This window comes from Acipenser ruthenus, chromosome 14 (genome assembly GCF_902713425.1).
Source record: "Acipenser ruthenus chromosome 14, fAciRut3.2 maternal haplotype, whole genome shotgun sequence".
NCBI classification, from domain to species: domain Eukaryota; kingdom Metazoa; phylum Chordata; class Actinopteri; order Acipenseriformes; family Acipenseridae; genus Acipenser; species Acipenser ruthenus.
The window spans coordinates 15,092,254-15,111,373 of NC_081202.1; the positions used below are offsets into that span (position 1 = coordinate 15,092,254).

General features: G+C 36.0%; 1 protein-coding gene across 1 annotated transcript; it reads right to left on the bottom strand.

Moving 5' to 3' along the window:
* Positions 1–8,904: 8,904 nt before the first annotated feature.
* Positions 8,905–18,786, bottom strand: LOC117419563 (testin-like). Its single transcript, XM_034032423.3, has 7 exons — positions 18,576–18,786; positions 15,738–15,823; positions 14,247–14,499; positions 12,320–12,655; positions 11,052–11,267; positions 10,512–10,670; positions 8,905–9,433 (listed from the first exon to the last, which is right to left on the bottom strand). Exons 1-7 carry the CDS (start codon positions 18,600–18,602, stop codon positions 9,242–9,244), a joined length of 1,269 nt encoding a protein of 422 aa, XP_033888314.1. The 5' UTR covers positions 18,603–18,786; the 3' UTR covers positions 8,905–9,241.
* Positions 18,787–19,120: the final 334 nt, after the last annotated feature.

The following is a 19,120-nucleotide window of genomic DNA, read 5'->3' on the forward strand; positions in this document are numbered from 1 at the left end:
TAGAAAGGTCCATTGAGACTTTGTTTGAATTACTTTATTTTCTCTGGAAAACTTTTCATATTCCACACCGAGCATTTGTATAGGGGCAGGACACATTTTTGTGGTACAACTTGTTTCCTAATCTTCCTGGTCTATCACGAGAGAGCGGCTATAAACAATGATTGTCCAAGGATTTCAAGAGGTAATAACTGCACAGAGAAAATCTATGAAAGCCTCCCAAACCAAAATTGGTTGTACAAAGGCTGCATGGGCAAAACCGTACCTCCTTAAGGAAATTGACTGCCTCCTCAAATACCGAGAAACTTCTGTATATTGTTTGTTTTTAAGAGAAGTGTTTGGCATGTTTCAGTTTTAAAAAGCTCAGACACACCACTTTATTGCTCAAACCTGGCAGTGATTTGCTCATGTCGAAACAAGTCCAAAGTCAGTTGAAAAAGCCAGTAAAATGTTTAATAGACCCCAGGACCAAATTTAATGCTATCAATTCCATTTCTTCCTGCCTCAGAGATATATTGTGCGATATTTTCAAAGTGTTTATCCCAGTCTTTATTTACCTCCTAGATTTTGAAAGATGAAAACTCACTCGTATGAAACTGAGAAACAAACAACTGGAGAGTGCTTAAGAGACCTTCAGTTACATGACTTAGATATGTGATGCTAGATTTGTTAAGTCAATACAGGATGTGTTTTTCTCCTTTCAAATAACAGGACTCAATTAAAGACCAGAATAACTCTTTGAAAATATGTCCCATTCTCTCTCATGAGGTTCAAGCTGAAGTCAGACATGCTAAATCCTTTTTTTCATGTAAGATTTAGAATTAATGAGAAATATAAAGATATTAGTAGCAAAAGTCTTATTCCCATTAGTGAAGGGGAGAGAAGGGGATTTCAGAGGATAGAATAGAATACTGTTCAAATAACTTAATCGAGCAGACTTGCTCAATAGAGTATTTTTCATGTAGTCCTGCAATTGGTGCCAGATTGTATGATACAATTACAAAATTAGCAATGATTGCTGAGCTACCTGGTTCTCCAGTGATAAAAGTTTGAATCATAGAATACTATCCTATCTCTTGGCATCCCTTTATTCTTCCTTAGGTCTTCTTAGTTTCTACATACGGTAGTCTGGGGGTCCAGCTTTGCTGAATAGAACCTCTTTAGGAACCCTTGCGAGAGGTGCAAATCACTGTGCTGGCACCAATTTCCAGTCAAAACAACACCTGACATAACGGTGGATATTTCATCATAATGAAACACCTACACTGGCTGACCAGGCAGAGGCACTAAGATAACCTGCTCAAGTCTGCAGGTCTGCAAGAGTTATTTAATAAAAAAAGGAGAGTCTTAGCTAATGTAGGGAATAAATACCACGGTCGTGGGCAAGTTGAAGAATGGAAAGCATTCGAAAAAAAGGGAAACTAATACGTTAATTTTAAGTAAAGGGATTTTTTTATTTTATCCCCTGTCAAAAGAGTTTCTGAAAACTGTTTAATACATCAAACTTACAGCAGACGATTTGCTGGTATTGAGAATGAGATCAGCAGGGATTGTTTCCTCAAAGCAGATTTGGAAGAGGACTGTAACAAAGTACTGAGAACTTGCAGACAAGCAGGTTTCCTAAGGAGTCCTGTCTAATGAAATGGACTGGGCTGTCCAGCTGAAAAGGCACTGCAGAACATTGGGAGCTCTTTGAATAAAATGGGCAGAAAATGTTCAAAAGACAGTCATTTAAAATGAGTTTAGGGGCATCTCTAGTTCATGCAATTATGGAACCAGTTTACCTTAAAACAACGGGCAAAAATGTTCATGGAATGTAATTGATCGTGTATTATCGTGTCTTTGTTGAATGCACTGGCAAATACAAATACATAGTGAGGTGAGGTACTGTATTTAATGTTCTAGTATTTGGTTTCAGAATTGTAGATGGCAATGAAATGAATGTATGTTTAGACACTTGTTCGGAAATTTATAATTATTTTAAAAGTGATCAACATGCACTACTTACCTTCGGGTAAAATTTGGTGTATGGTATGGTGTATTTTAAAAAGTAACAAATTACAAAACAAACAAAACTGTGATGAAGGTAACTGATGGTTTCTGCCATGTAATAAATTAAATAGCACAGTTTTCGTGGTTTTTGTCACATTGTACTTTTTAAAATGTAATCCTAGGGTTAGTGTTGCACGTGGACATACAGTACAGGGGTTTCTTTTTAAAAAAAAGAAAATGCAACTAAATGAGCCTTCGCCTTTCTGTTCTTATTGTTAAAAAAAAAATGCATGTAGATGTGTACTGTATCCTTTAATGGGATTAACCAGGCCTGATCCTTGAATAGCTTCTCATTCTCAATGAAATACCAGGGATAAAAGTACCTGCACAAATAATGTCCATAAAAAATTAATTCATATAAATTACAAGAACATAATAATAATATAATTATAATCTTTATTTTATATAGTGCCTTTCATAAAGGATTATCATAAAGCACTTAACAAAGCAAGAGAAGACAAGTAAAATAGCAATAAAACAAAACTTATGACCTATACAGAACTGGATGCAAACTACTTAACATTAAAAATCAAGAAAATAAAAACAACAAAGAATCTAAAAGAATGCCAATTTAAATAAAGGTGTTTTAAGGTGAGATTTAAAAACAGACAGGGACTCAGAAACTCAAATCTCGAGCAGGAGTGAGTTCCACAGCCTTGGTGCACAGGACGAGAAAGCCCTATCCCCACTGTTCACTGCTTGGTTAAGGGAACAGTTAAAAGACCAGCATCAGCAGACCGGGAGTGTAATTTGACAGTAGGTCAGAGGGCAATTTAGTGGATTTAGCTAAATTTAGCCCCGCAGTGGTGGAATGACCTTCCTACAGATGTCAGGACTGCCCAGTCCCTGACCACATTCCGGCGCCTCCTCAAGACACACCTCTTCAGAAAGCACCTGTAGAACTCCTCTGTTTTTCCCCTGGGACACGTATCATCCTTCCTTAAATGCGCATTACTTGCTCTTACCTGCCCCCTATTTTACTGCATGTAATCCTGTACTTCAGAGTACTGTAATCTGCTAAGTGTTTAATCTGTAGTATTTTGTATTTAATTATATCCTGATGTAACTATCACTGACACTGTTATCTGCTGTATTATTGAATTGATTTTTGTCACACTTGTACTTGCTTGAACCAAAGTCATTGTATTTATCTTGCTCTTAATTGTATTATTACTTGCACTGTGATTCTTGAAATGTAATTGTTGATGACTGTAAGTCGCCCTGGATAAGGGCGTCTGCTAAGAAATAAATAATAATAATAATAATAATAATAATAATAATAATAATAATAATAATAATAATAATAATAATAATAATATAAGGGGGAGAAATTCCCCTATTGGCCTTAAAAGTCAACAATAAAATATTATAATCAATACGGAATTTGACCGGTAGCCAGTGTAGAGATTTTTATACAGGGGTTACATGTTCACTGGTGTGAGACCTGGTTAACAACCTAGCTGCTAAATTTTGGACATGCTGGTGTTTTTGGACTGTATTCTTTGACACCCCAGTAAGTAGGGCATTGCAATAACCAAGTCTGTAGGAAACATAAGCATGTACAAGTTTATCTGCAGCAGACATTGTCAAGACAGGGCGCAGTCGAGCAATGTCCCGTAGATGAAAAAAAGACAACTTGGTAATATTCCAAATGTGCGCCTCAACAGTTAGACTAGGGTCAAAAATGAAGTTTTTCATTTTGGAGCAAAACTCAGTTAGTACCCCATCAATAGTCATATCTTGACAACTGGATTTCTGCAGTTGATGCGGAGTACCTAATAACATAACTTCTCAGCATGATTTAGCAATAACATGGAGCCAATACGTTCCACACCACTCAGGTCTGAAAAGTGTGCTTGTTATGCTTTCCAGAAGGTGTAGAAGCTGAAACTGGTGTTGCTTGAGAACATCACATATTTCAATGATTGCCTGTTATTCATAAGGTGGATGGATGGTCTCATTTTTTTTTTGCATGCTGTTATTCCAGAAAGGTTGACTTCCTGTATACATTCCACAGCAATCTGTCTGTCTCTTTTTAGTAGGAACCTGTTCTTATCAGTGATTAAATAGTGTTGGGGTCCACTGTACCATCTCGGACGCTGGTACATCAGCACAAGGGCTTTCTTTTAAGAGTGATATTCTGTAAATGTTGCTTTCATTTTCATTCACTGACATAAAGAAAATGTCACTCTAGTTGAAATTATTATTCTTATTATATATTTTTGTTTCTCAGTGCTTTCCTAGCCTCTGTATATCTTAGATAAAAACTGGTTTATTTATTTAGAATTGAATGATATTTTACGAGCTATTTACAGTCTTTGTCATAAAAAAACTGAACTAAATTACCCTTCACCTTTCAGTTCTTATTGTTAAAAAAATCCAGCTTTAAAAAAAAATTAAATAAAAAATCACAACTTTATGTAGCCAATGTCGGGCTTGATTTGCAAAGCTTTTGCAGTCAAAAATGTGTTTCCTCTTTTATGTAAAAAAAAGTAAATAAAGTAGGTGCACCTTTTGGTGCATCTGCTATTTTCCTGTTCTACTCTCTACCTCTTCATTAGTCACAGCCATCTGGAAAATTTGGCAGGACAGCCAATACTCAACCAGAATGCATGTTCCCAGACATGTTAAAGGATTGCCAGACAGTTGGAATCAAGTACCTTCAGGGGTCAAAATAGACTGAAACTCATTCCATTTAAGTAGTGGAAGGTGAAAGGTTAAGATTAACATTTGGAGAATGAAATTCAAACTGGAACCAACGTTGTCCTGTTGAAAAAGTAAAGAAAATCTGCATGGTCCTTTCAGAGAAGTGCATACAAATGATACAGCACCCCTTGCTGGACAAACATGATACAGCACCCCTTGCTGGACAAAACAGGAGCAATACTTGACACTAGGAACCTGTATAATATTGTACCTCTGTAAGTAAAAGCTGGGGAAATAAACCCTTGGCTAAAGTAAATATTGCCTTTGAAAGGGGATGAATTAAGAGTATTCTACTGCTGCAGTATTTACCATTCCGCCATGTCCAACCTGAATTACTGCAGTGGTTTACAAACAGCATGCTGATGTTAGATTCAAAACTGGTTTTAATCCAAGGACCTCCACGCTTTGATGGGAAATACCCAGCCTGACACCCCCGCATTCTGATGTAATGGGAAAGTGCGTAATGAGAATAGGCTGGTGAGGTTATGAATGATAATTACATGCATCTCTCATAACTGGGAGCAGTGGCTATCCTCCTAGTCTAAACTGTAAATAACCTGTGACAGCCATGTGAGTCCACACTGCTGGACAAAATAATGCAAGTGCCAACAAAAAGAAGAATGATAATATGAAGAAGAAAAAAATAAAACCTTATATACATGACAGATAATACAAATATGAAACAAAAAGTTAGAAACTTAGTGGCAGAAATGTGAGGTTTAATTATTGTTCCTTTCTAGTTTTATACAGTTGAATTTTAATTTCCCTTGACTACAAAATAGGGCCTTTTTAGTGTTTGCTTTGGTATCATGTACAGTGCCATGCAGTATTTGACTTTCGTCTGTGTTAAGAACATGCATCCCCCAAATTCCTACTTCAAAGTTAAGAACATGCAGGTGAAAGGTGACAGTTGTTATTATTATTATTATTATTATTATTATTATTATTATTATTATTTATTTCTTAGCAGACGCCCTTATCCAGGGCGACTTACAATCACAAGCAATTACAAATACATTCAAGTGTTACAATACAATTCATACAATAAGAGCAAGAAATACAACAATTTTTTCAAGGAGGAGGTTGTTGTTCTGAAGCTACTGTAGATGCATCAAATAAAGTCAAATACTGTATACTGTATTTTTTTTTTAGTGAATTGTCATGAGGGAATATTAGATAGGAAGAAAAATATTTTTCATTTTTAAAAGAAATACAGTGGAAACTTGATATAAATATTGTTTTAAAACAAACCATCTACAAAAGTTAATTTCCATGAAGGATGTATTTCTAATTCTTGGAACAGGACCCAAACGTATGCTTTTCATTTAATCAGTCAGCTTTATATACATAAACTTCCCAGTGATTAGGATGTTCAGCTGCTTAGTCACATGTTTTTGAAGCTGCAGTTAAAGCAATACTGTATATGCTAACTTGATTTATGTAGCTGTTTCAAAAAACGAATTTGACTTTAATTTTATTTTAGTAATGTTAATACAGTAGGTGGGTCTATAAGGACCCCAGCAGGATTATTAAAGAGTTAACTTGACTGTATTATTAGGTCTGTTTAGAGCAGTCAAATATTAATTTAAAAAGTACAGTGAAAAGCGTCTACAATTGTATTTTTTTAAAACATATATTGACATAGGTGAACCACTGCATACTTGTAATAAAGTGTATTACAGTAGCATGGCACTATAACAGGGTAATACATTAAAATGGTATACTTTTCTGAAATGGCTGAACAATAGCTATATTTTTTTAATCTGCTGATTATACAGTGTTTTGGCATGCTTGTATGGTGAAAATACTTCAAACTACAATTTTTGTATAACAAGAAATATGGCCTGATTTCAAGATACCAGCACAATTGTTGCCCCTAGCATCATCCAAGAAAAGCTATAACACTGTTTACTTGTTATTTAAGATATTTTTGTATTTATTATTATTTATGGAGGTGTTCCAAGTAACCAGGGAGACCAGTCATGGGACACATACACACGTATATATATGGATTCAAGACATAATCTAATAATGCAGGGGCTTCTAGTTCAGTATCATTAAACTGTAACGTTTCTATGGCGATAAACAACCCGGTTTACTTATGATGACTGAAGCTTCTAGAACTAATGCAGAATGCGCTGCGGCAGGATGACTAATTATCAGTAATGGAGCTCTGATAACTAGATTTGTGAGAGTGCCAGGGGCTCACAATGTCATGGACTAACACAGTGCTCTTTCACCATATCACAAATGAATTATGTGCTCTAATGCCTTGCATCTCTTCATTGTGAACATAAATTGAAGAACAAGGTCACCACAATTCAAAAGATAAGGTATATAGTATTCTTCATTAGCCTACGCACTCAGTGTAGAAATAGGTCAGTATAAGCAAGTTTCTGACACCACAGGAATGCCCATATAAAGTGTCTTAGAATATAGTAACAAAAAACAAAAAAAAACAAAAAGGTTTAATGTTAGCCTCCACTACAACATTGGGAATTATCCAGTTGGAATATACACTGCTGTGCAGAAGTCTTAAGACATGTTGCATTTTTCTACTCTGATGCATTATGAGCATCAACAATTTACTCAAACCCTACACTAGTGTTTTCTACTATTATAACAATCTTGACTTGCAAAAGAAGGAAAAACATTGAGAGAAATAGCTTGCATCACTTGATTTTCAAGGTGTGGTATCCGAAGCATAATCAACAAGTACAGAGAAACATCATCTGTAATTGACAAACCCAGCACTGGCAGAAGGCACAGGTGTCATTGTCCATCAAATCAACAGTACAAAGGTCACTCTTGAAATCAGGACTTAAAGGATGTGCTGCAGTAAGAATACCTGTTAAGAAAGGGGACTAAAAGGCTAAAATATGCACAACACCACAGAAATTGGTCTATGGAACAATGGTCAAAGGTGCTTTGGACTGTTGATGGATGGACAACGACACCTGTGCCTTCTGCCAGTTTTGTTGTCAATTCAACGCTTGTCTTCTTTCTGTTCCTTAAAGGGTACATAAGGACCTTTTTATTTTATTGTTACATGTTCCCATGTGTTGCTACAACTGTTTACATAAGGCGTATTTTATTTTTTTTACACCTTTAAATTGCATTCCCTGCCTCAAGATGGCTACACATATACCTGCATGGCCCTCTCAGAACTACATTTCCCATCATCCTCCTGCTCACTGGTAAATTCATGTTACATATGTGAGCAGGAGGATGATGGGAAATGTTGTTCTGAGAGGTCCAGCTTTTAAATGTTTTAATGGATTCAATGTTTTTAAACTGGAAAACCAGAAGTTTTCAATGTAAAAGTGTGTTATAGAATCATCAGAGATAGAAGTTTACAGAAGTTCCTGCCATCCATATTCCATTTATTTTCTCTCAGAACCGAGATAACGTCATCAGAAATCATTATATTTTTGATAATAAATGGAGTAACGTTTATTATTTTACTGTATATGCTAGAGTAATTTTCAATTAGGTGACCGCAGTGTAGTAGTGCCTTGATCCTCTTCATCAGTCATAAAGGCCCATATTGTTCCAACAGGCTTGCCGATGTTACAGTATTAAGAAAAACACATAAAAGTTACATCAAGTTTTAAGAACACCAACCTATTGAACACACTATGGTGAGGCAGTGGAAAATTATTTAGTCACGCTGGACTGTGGCCATCTAAAACAATAGCCCAGAGCAAAGTGGAGTTTCCTTTAATTGTGCTTGTTTTCCAAACTAGAACACACATATTGTAAAATAATTCTTCAGGAGACCAGAAAATACACACACACACACACACGTAATCCTAAAGTAAGAGAATACAGATCATTATGCTGCACTTAAACCCTTGTATAACATCTGTATTACATTACCAATTGGTCATAAATGCTAATGATTTAACACAGGGATAAAATAACCTTTCAACTGCCAATAGTGTGGTAGTTTAAGTAACTACAGAGTCTGTATAGATAATATAGACTGTTCTCACCCAATTAAATACAGCACTCTACAAAGTAAAGCAAACATCATTCTTTCTGAATTTTTTTATAAGCAGTCTTAACAATTAACAATATCTGTCCTCGGCTTGTATGATATATAAAACTAAAATATTTGCAATTATCCAACTTATATGAATTCCAATGTATTGCAAAAGTATTTTATTGTGGAAAACTGCACATTTATATATGTTCCACATACATGGTTTGCATTTAACAGTGATAATAAATGCATAACATTTCTGCCTAACAAGTGGTCATTAATATCTGGACATTGGCATGTATATGATTGGAATGTTTTATCACTACAAAAAAAAACCACATTTACTGCCTATATAAACCTAGTACTATTGCTTATTAAGAGATCAGTAGAATACGTGCAGAATATCCAGGACCTTAACCTTCTGGTTGTACAGAATAAGTAAAGCTTCAGTGACAATTTTTTTTTTTTTTTTTTTTTTTTTTTTTTTTTTACAGCTATCATTTAAGACGTCATTTTCTTTTTGCATTCCACTGAACAGAACAGCATCCCCTCAATCGGCATAAACTTCTGGCCAATCAGACACTTGGTGCAGCAGGAGCAGAGGAAGCACTCTGGTTCTGCGTGCCAGTTGAAGTTCCCATAGGTCACTCGCTGAGCCTCTGGTTCTAAAGCATTCCGACAGCCTTGGCACAGCTATAGGAAAAGGAAAAAAAAACAACGTTAGCAAAATTATAATCAGTCTCTTGAATTCATTAAGATATACAAGACATATAAAAAAAATCATAAAATTAACAGGGTACACATTTTCATATTCACAGTACCTGGTAATACATTTTTGTGAGAAAATAAAACTACCTGGATCTGCTGCCTTAGTAAAATTACATTTTTTAAAAGGTGATAAATATCTATTAAACAGTGTTAAACCACTTGTTTGAAAGCTGTGTATTATCTTGTACCGGTATATGCTGCAGATTATTTTTAAAAACAGTCTACTTTCCAAATTAATAGATTTTAGTAGCATCTCCTTATAGTATATGGCTTTCACATGATACACATAACCAAAAACACATACTATACAGTAAGAGGTTTATTTTCATGCAGGAGCCCCTAAAAAAGGCTGTAATTGATATTTTCCCTTTAAAGTCAATTTCTACTATTTTATTAGCACCAGTATTAACTGCTTTTTGATCATTTTGCAGTTTTAGCTAGGAGTATATTTGTAACTATACTTCTTTCCAATACATTACACTGTTATGAATGTATTTTCAATAACAGTCGTTTGACTCTAAATTGTATTTGAAAGCACTTAACAGTTTTACTCAGTGTTCCCCAGTACTAACTTTCAGTACTGCGCTGCAGGGAAATTAGTGTGATCAAGTTGACGTGCAGACCTATCGCCCTATTTTGAAGTATAAAGTTTGTCCCCAACTTTTTCTGAAAGTCATACCATTATTGCAACAATTACAATATTATAAAACTAGCAAGAAACAGCTCAATACTGTAACTACTGCAACCAGAAAGATTTCTTGCTAGTCTTGTATTTGTTTTATGTTCTTGCTTCACTATTTGTTCTCCCTCTTTGTGACCCCAAAAAGGACAACATTTTAAAAGTGGCAAAACACAGTCTCAGCTGGACCCCAGCAGTTCTGTATACAGAACATATTTCTGAAAGTCTTAATGAAGAACACTGATTAAGATCCACTCTTGTAGAGCATTGCTAAAAGCTCCTGTTGAAACAGACACTAACTAACAGCAAATAAAAGGTCATTACCGCAGCATGATTCTTCATGTAGCAGGCTTTGCAAACAGGCTTGTTGTTCACCATGACATAAATCTCTCCAGCAAGTACACAGTCACAGTCAAAACAACAGAAGTGTTTCAGGTGCCAGTTCTGGTCCTCTGCCTGGGTGTACTCATTGCTGAATATCAGCTAGATGGGTTAAAACAAGAGAAAGAAAAAGAAAAGAGACAAGCAAGATGCAAATCAATACCGGCGAGTACATTCTAAACAAGCATCTTTAACATTTCATTCTGCACGACCAAAGCGGGGCAACCCTATAAAAGAAAGTGGTCCAGCCAGAATCTCAACAACTGTTGCCTTGTAGTCAAAAGTGTAGATCTTCTGTCAAGGCTGGTACAGCAACAGCAAAGCCTGGAACAATTTGATCAGTATAGAAATTACAGTGGAAATAACTGGGATCCACCCCATTTTCTTATCAAAATACTCTCAAAATACATATACATACATACATACATCCATATGGGATTCAGTTCTTTGCGGATATTAACATGATGGTGCTGTCCTTCGTACCTCGTCACAGCCACCGCAGCGAGGTTTCTCGCTGTCACAGTAGTGTCGGCCGCAGTACAGTTTTCCTTTCTTCCAGAAATAGATCATGTCCACCAGAAGCTCATTGCAGGTGCAACACACAAAACAAGCTGGGTGCCACAGCTTCTCAAAGCCAGCACGTTCAGCATATACTGCAGGGTCTCCTTCCTTCATGCACAGCTGGCACCGGTAACAAGACTGCCAGTCAGGGAGAGACAGAGCATGGGTGTGTTGTTACTTAGTGAAGAGAACGGCAACTTTTTATTTGCATAAATAGCACTTGAAAAACAATTAAAATAGCATGATGTTGATAGTATATTTACTAACAAATGTACTATGAATCCGATACATACCATCTCTGATTTCAGGGCAGACATACTACAAAATAAAACCTGGTGTTTAACAAAAAAAAACAAAAAACTTTAAAATGTTTTATGTGGTACAGTTGCTTTTAACATTAGTCCCTTAAATAATTTTTGATCTACAACTTTCAGAAAGGCTTTTTTTTTTTTTTTATAGACGGTGATGGAAACAGACTCTCAAGTGAGATGGTATGAAGTATTTTTCCCATGGTCTAGGTCTGAAGAGAGCAAGCAGGTCATTTTCTACGCCCATGCAACTAGCAGGCTTTGCTTACATGGCACACTGCCGCCATCTGCTGGTAATTTCCATGCAGCACAGAAGGGTTTTTGCAACTTTTTTTTTTTAATTAAATGTCAAAACATAGATGAAATTAGTTATTATACCTTTATTGTTTGTATATATTGTGCTGACATGCAATCATATCATAAAAAGATGACTAGGGCAGGGAGCATGTACACTGAAAATGTAAAACTGATTTAGAAGATAGCAGGGTTATCTCTGAAGTAGAGGAGGGGAACACAATTTCCTACAAAGTTTTATTGCTTAATATAAAATACTCCAAAACTAATAAGTTTGTTGTATCTACCAAGACAAAATAGATTAATGTAGCACAGTACTGTATATACAGATAAGATTAGCAGGACATTAAAGAAATGACATACAAAAAGAATCTAAAAACAACCATCTAAATGAAAAAGTAAAATATATACACACATGCAATACTTAAATTTTTTGTTTTCACATAAACAACATCCAACCAACAATACTGTTCTGTTCCTAAGGGGAAAAAATGATTCAATTTTAAAATCATGCACGATTGCTTACAGAATTCAATGTAGCCTTTCATTTCTAAAAATGAGTTTGCTGGCATCACCAGACACACTTACATAAGCTGCTCCTGTTGAAGGAGCCGTCTTGTTGCCCAGAGCTCCCACCACCGCAGTGGTACCTCGGTCTCCGGCCTCACTCGCACCCTTCTCTTTATTCTGCACCTCCATCTCCTCAGGAACCTTGATGTCCCCAACTCCCAGGGCTTCTTCCTTGTACTTCTTGACAAACTGCTGCATCTGCTTCACTTCATTAGGGGACAATTCGTGGCATTTTGTTGGGTCCTGATCATGTTCAGGCAATTGCTTAGCCATCTGTTTCTTACGGTACACAGCCCCCACAGTGCCGGCCACGGGCTGCTTCTCCTTTGGTAGCAACTCAATGTAGCGCACAGCCTGAATTAAAGGAATTGACACCCATTAGAACCACCATCACAAAGCGCTTTACAGAGTTAGGCTGTGAGCTGTGCATTATATGCAGAGTCACTTACAATAGGACATTGATTTAACATCTCATCCGCAGGATGGAGCACAAGGAGGTTAAGTGACTTACTCAGGGTAACACAGTGAGTCAGTCAGTGACAGAGGTGGGATTTGAACCGATGACCTTCTAGTTACAAGCCCTGGACTTTAACCACTGGACCACACTGCCTCCTATATAAAATCTAACATTTTTTTAAAAGGTTAAAAAATAAAATCTAGTTAAAAATATCTATCCATTTGTTTTTGGGTTACAAAACCTTATTTAAAAAAATGTACTTAATAAATTAAATAAAGCCAAATGCACATGAGCAAATTAAATTATAATTTGCATTTCAAATATTTACGGTAGTTACTTAAGGTTACAGAATTCCGATCCTATTGCAAAATGTCAGCAGATGGCCCTCAGTATGTGCCTTAAAGAGTACTACAACTGTTTAAATAACATACCTGTAGTTTTTTTTTTTTTCCCTTGTTAACATCCGGGCAAGTTTTTACACTTAAAACTTTAAAGTCTGTTTCAAAGCTCTTTTCAAAATGTCCACTCTAGTGCACCATAGTGTAAGGGTTATTGCCCACATTGTCAAGCAGGTAACACAGCAATAACTATCCATGATGTGGTACAGAACAGAAAAGCCAGAGCACTTGTTATGTTTATTTATTTATTTATTTTTAAATCACTCGTCCTGCAGTGATTTAGATGACAGATGTCAAACCCCAGTGCACTAGAGCGGACATTTTGACGAGGGCTTTGAAACAGACTTTAAAAAGTTATAAGTGTAAAAAGTTGTCATGATGTTAACAATCAAAAGAGAAATTACAGGTACGTTTATTTAAACAGTTGTAGCAACACGTATGGACGTATAACACTATTTTTCGGGACCCTGCTACTTACTCTTTAAGAACCAGCATCATAGTTTAACCTTCATAGTGTTGTACATGCATTATTTTTAATTAATGAACAATTGTACCTTACTTGAAAACTTTTTCGTACTGTGTTTTAGCATTCTCTTGCTTTTCCATGTTGGACAGTCACCCCTCCTACAGGGTGGTCTAACAAATTTTTTTCTTCAATTTAAAAGCCAAAATTAAATTCAAGAGTACTACTGAAAAGTAATGCTGAGAATGTTTTCAAAAGTAACTGCAAAACCAGGCAAGATCACCTTAACAGAAGTAACCTGAAATTCAAATACTGTCACCTAACCTAAGAATTTAAACACTGTAACTGTGTTTCGGGGCAGAGCGGAGTTGCCCCAAAGTTGTTCATAATCCTGAAAAGTACTGAATGTTACACCGGGATGATAAGAAACAACGCAGCAAGGTCCAATACATTTCACAGGTATTGTTATAAACCGTAGATGTGATATTGGCTCTTTAATGAAAACTTTTTCAGAATATAAAATGTATAGAAAACTGGGCTCTCTAGTGGGTGCTTACTGCGCTTCATTTTACTTCCTAGATTTCATTACATCCTAAGCTTCTCCATTTTGAAAGAAACAGACCTTACCAAAGCCTGATTAGGGACAGGAGGAGTCCACTCATAGGTCACAGCTGTGATGGCCACATCTTTCTTAGCTGCCACAGGGTTGGTCATTGTCACCACATTGCGCTTGTAGTGGTGCACCCCATCAGTCTTCAGCTTGGCGATGAGGCTGGTGTATTTAGTGTCCTCCAGCAGCTTGCCAATTTTCTTGTCATCTTCTGTGGTGGTTTGCACATCGTGATCTTCCAGGCCACACTTACAGTTTCGACAAATTTTTCTGCAAATTCAAGGCAACGATACAGATTAAATGTGTAGAAAATTTAAATAACTAAAGTGCCTTACCAATGCACCATATCCCATAGAATTGCATACGCAAGTTAATAGTAGAAAAACCTTCACACTACCACACTCCAGCTCAGTGATGCTCTCCATTAACAAGCCCACTGATTAACACACAGAACACAGTCAATATGTGTACTGTAGATACTAAGAGAATATGACCAACCTGATGTACTGTACAAAATTACACAAACTATTTGAAGAATTTCAGTTGAATCTTTTTGAATAATGCCCAGTTACCACTGCCTGGCGCGCTCGGCTACAGCTTCTCCGGCAACACAACAAGGTGTTTCCATGGCTTCGTGTGGCTAGCAGGCCTAAACAGCAAAGTGCAGTTACAAAATCCACTCATGTCAAACTGCATTTTTGCTAATTCATTAGATTCTGGCACTTGTTGCCTTTGAAATCCCTTTCCATATGAAATAATATGGAGCAGACACAGACCCCACACAGCAAGACTCAAGCTGAGCCATGTTAAACCAGTTCCATTATGAATTTACACAAATGTATTATAATTGTTGCCGGCATGTAAAAGGCACACATTAGGGATGAGAGATTTATCTCTTCTGGCTCTTTTGTCCAGAGATACATTTTACTTGTTTGCCATTACTGTATATGCTGCCAATTCCTAATGTGGCCTCATGTGTTGACAAAACATTAATAAACTGGATGCCTGAGTGAAAGAAGCCATTGGTGAGGAAACAGATAAGGACTCTCAAGGATTAGATTCCAGTCCAGCTTCTAATAAATAAATAAATAATCACAAATCATTCATCTTAAGGGGCACAATGGAAGGGCAGTGTGGGGAATGTCTTGTTCGATGGTAAATATAGGCTTACAAAATAAACAAAAAATTAACAAAATCAGTTCTTTGCATGATGTATAAATCATACTAAAAAGAAACTTGGTAACAAATTGAGACACATTTTTCAGCACAAAGTTTTTATCAATTATAAGCTAGAATGGTATTAAGCACAAGCATATGTTCATCTGTTGTGATATATAATGTTGTTACACATGAAGAGCAGCTGCATCCTGTGTTTTATTTTACTATAAATATACCTTTACTTTTTTTGCATATTGCGACTAAATACATTACTGTACAGTATGTTTGGGTTTACATAAAAACAACATGTTAAGGAAAAACAATGTTATTATAAATTCAGTAATACAAACCTCCAGAAATGCAGCTCAAACCCTTCACATTTATCCTTGCATTTCAAACACTGGGCTCCCGATCCTGTTTCATGTCCGAGGGTGATCTGAGAAGAAAATGGAAATTATGAAAGAAAACTCAGCAGATGATATTGTAAATTACCTCATAGAAATCTTACTATGACATTTCATAACACCGGGATAATCTAACGTGTCTTTTTAAAAAAAATTCCATCACTATTACTAAATCTGCTTGACTTGTTCAACACAAAATGCTTGCTCGAACTTTGTGGTTTTACATCAGCTCATTGCTATTAAATGAAACTACTGTGGCTTGCGCAGGTTTACCTGGAATTTCACTTCATGTGTCTCAACACACACACTTTTAAGAACAAATGTACTTTTCATCAAACCAAAAAATGTAATTATTAAACTTCACAAACTGACAATTCTTTAAAGAGAAATAATATTTAGATGTATGTCAATCAATCAAATGACGCTGTAAGACCCATTGAAATACCAGTTCTATCTGTAGAGGAAGATTATTAATTTAATAGATTCTCTGTTTGTTATTTAACATTCATGTTCTAGCAATGATGTTGAGGGATTCAGAAATTCCCTGAAAATAATATTTTATTTAACAAAAAGAAGCGATTACATCTAGGTAATTTAGTACTTGTTTGGTCGAGGAAATGTATTCAACGACTGAATGCTATTTTTGCCTTGCTCTCACACACACGCCAATGTAGTAATGTGTGAACTGTGTCTTTTAACACACATCAAAACTTATATTTTGGTTCACTTTTCTAGAATATAAGTGTAATACCAGCATAAATAGAACACACAAAAAATGTTCCCCACGAGAGATGAAAAATATTTTCTGAAAAATGTATTTCAAAGCCAATTCTTTTCAAAATGTGGCTTTAGCGAGAGCCTTTCTGGCTCATGAACAAAACCCTATTTGAACTCCAGGAGTAAGTGTATACACCAGCCCTGTCTGTAGTAAAACACTTTGGAAACTTTCTTCCTTATAAGGGCAACTATTTAAGCATGGAGAAATACATTCAAGTGAAGCATTTCTTTTTTTCATTTCTGGGTAAATCAGGCATGCAAATTGGTATTATCCCAAGGTAGTAGTACTCAGGAAACATGCATTCAGAAAGCTCAACCTCCTAAGTCCTTGAAAATTGAATTGCATCATTACATTTCTCAGAAAGAATGATAATTACAGTAAGTATTGTGGCAGAACACTGCCAGATCAGTGCTGACTCATTCCATTCATAACTAAACTACTGTACGATAAAAGTATGTAAATATTTGTAAATGGCTGTGCCTATTTCATAAACTCCATATATGTAACTGTATTTTCCAGGGTGGTGCTATTTAAATGGGTGGTTATTGAGAGCCATCTGAAATATGGATGTTGCCTTTTACTCTTATTTTAGAATTGGTGTAAAAAATCATGAAACATCACTGCAAAACTGCTAAATGAAGATGGCATCCAGTTATCAACATGGTAAATGTATGAAAAGCAGGCTTTCTGTGTTCCACAAGCACACTCACAAGATAACTACATCCGTTGTTCATCGAACACAATTAAGGCTTTATTTTGTCCACAGTCTAAGTGGTTTACACAGTTACACCTAACAAATTACAAGTGTACTACAACATAACAACTGACAATGATGAACAAGTGCTTTTTGCATAACCAGGAAAGAAAACATAGAGGGAAATAAACCCAGTGTGCTGATGTTTCCATAGATTACTATTGTTTGAGCCACAATAGTAGGGGCTCTATTGATCATTCTGGAGAACAGACTGATTTCCACACTCAGCTTCCATAGAAATACAGGCAGTGGTCAAGTACCCCACCCATTTAAACACCTTGTTGACTGCTCACATCAAATGGTTCCACACACCCACTGACAGTGTAATGGCAGGTTTTCTAGTTTTTTGTCCAAACCCTGATGTTACAACAGTGGACAGGCACAAGTGAAACGTTTGTCTGCTTGACTTTTAGCAGGGGTGTCACATCACAGTCCTGGAGGGCCATTCCACTCCAGGTTTAACAGGTAAAATTAGATACTGAACTACTTTAGGGTCTGGATGAAGGTTTAATTGGTTCAATCAAACAATTTGGAACAAAGACCAAGACTGGAACAGCAAACTTTGGCCACCCCTGACTTTGTTTTTTTAATGTTTCTTATAGTTTATTTTTCTACAGTGGACACACAGGAACACATTTTTTTTTGTTACTGTACTTATATATTATACACACACACACACACACTCAAAGAAGTAGTAGTAATTATACTGGCAGCAGTAGAAACGCCCAAAGCACTACTGCCAGTAGTTTAACATCAGGACTGAAGAACGAGACATGTTTCTATTTTATTGGCCTGTAGTTTAGAAAAAGGGAAACGATTAGTTATATTAGGAAAGCGTTAATTAGTGCCTTATTAAACATCATTTTTAAATACATTCCGTTCCACATATGCTACATTTAAAAAGTAACTTTAGCAAGGTGATTATTGCACAAATCACAATTAAAAAGACCTCCAAACTATAAATCAAGTCCACCACCATGTACAAATACTGTTAAAACACACACACACACACACACACACACACAAATACCTATATCAGAAATCTTTGCACCTTTCCAACAATTGTTTATTGTATTTCATCTTATCTGCACTTCGCTTCTATCAGCTCATTATGCTAACTGGTTTCTGTCTGGTTTTTTTACTTGTACATTTTTTTTAAATTTATCTGCACTAAAAAACGTACACCTTTGCTTTGGGCGTTGCCACATAAAACAAAAGCACTCTGAGCACGTTATGTGAAAGGAAGTCTTACCTTTTTAACTTCTTTTTCCAATTCCATGGTCCAGCTGTGACGAGCTCTCTTTTAATAGACGCAGAAACAGACTCTTTGTATTCACGAGACAGACTGCGCCTCACAGTACTGTAATTAACAGTCACAGCAGTAAATGCACAATAAATATTCTTACATTGTTTCTAAATAGCGCTTCCGCTAATTTAGCAATCTCTCACCCTCCACCAATCGTGATTCAGTGCAGAAACCCCAAGTACATGCCTGCCAATCACAGCTCGACCAGTGAAAGCAGTACACCAATCAAATCAAGCTCTGGGTTCATGCTTGAATTTATGTTGAAGTGCATTGTGTGTGCATATTCGTTTATGATGCATTTTTTAAAACTAACTAACGATAACGATAGTCCACCAACCAATTGGTGGACTATATATATATATATATATATATATATATATATATATATATATATATATATATATATATATATATATATATATATATATATGTGTTGGGAAGGTGTGGTTAGACATCATTGCCCTGTGTTTAAGAACATTGCCTGTTTATTT

Coding starts and splice junctions, on each gene's coding strand:
- LOC117419563 (XM_034032423.3), bottom strand. CDS start 18,602: ATGGAATTGGAAAAAGAAGTTAAAAAG. Junction 12,656..14,246: donor CTGTCCCTAATCAGGCTTTG/GTAAGGTCTGTT, acceptor CCTTTAATTCAG/GCTGTGCGCTACATTGAGTT. Junction 9,434..10,511: donor ACATGAAGAATCATGCTGCG/GTAATGACCTTT, acceptor CTTTTCCTATAG/CTGTGCCAAGGCTGTCGGAA.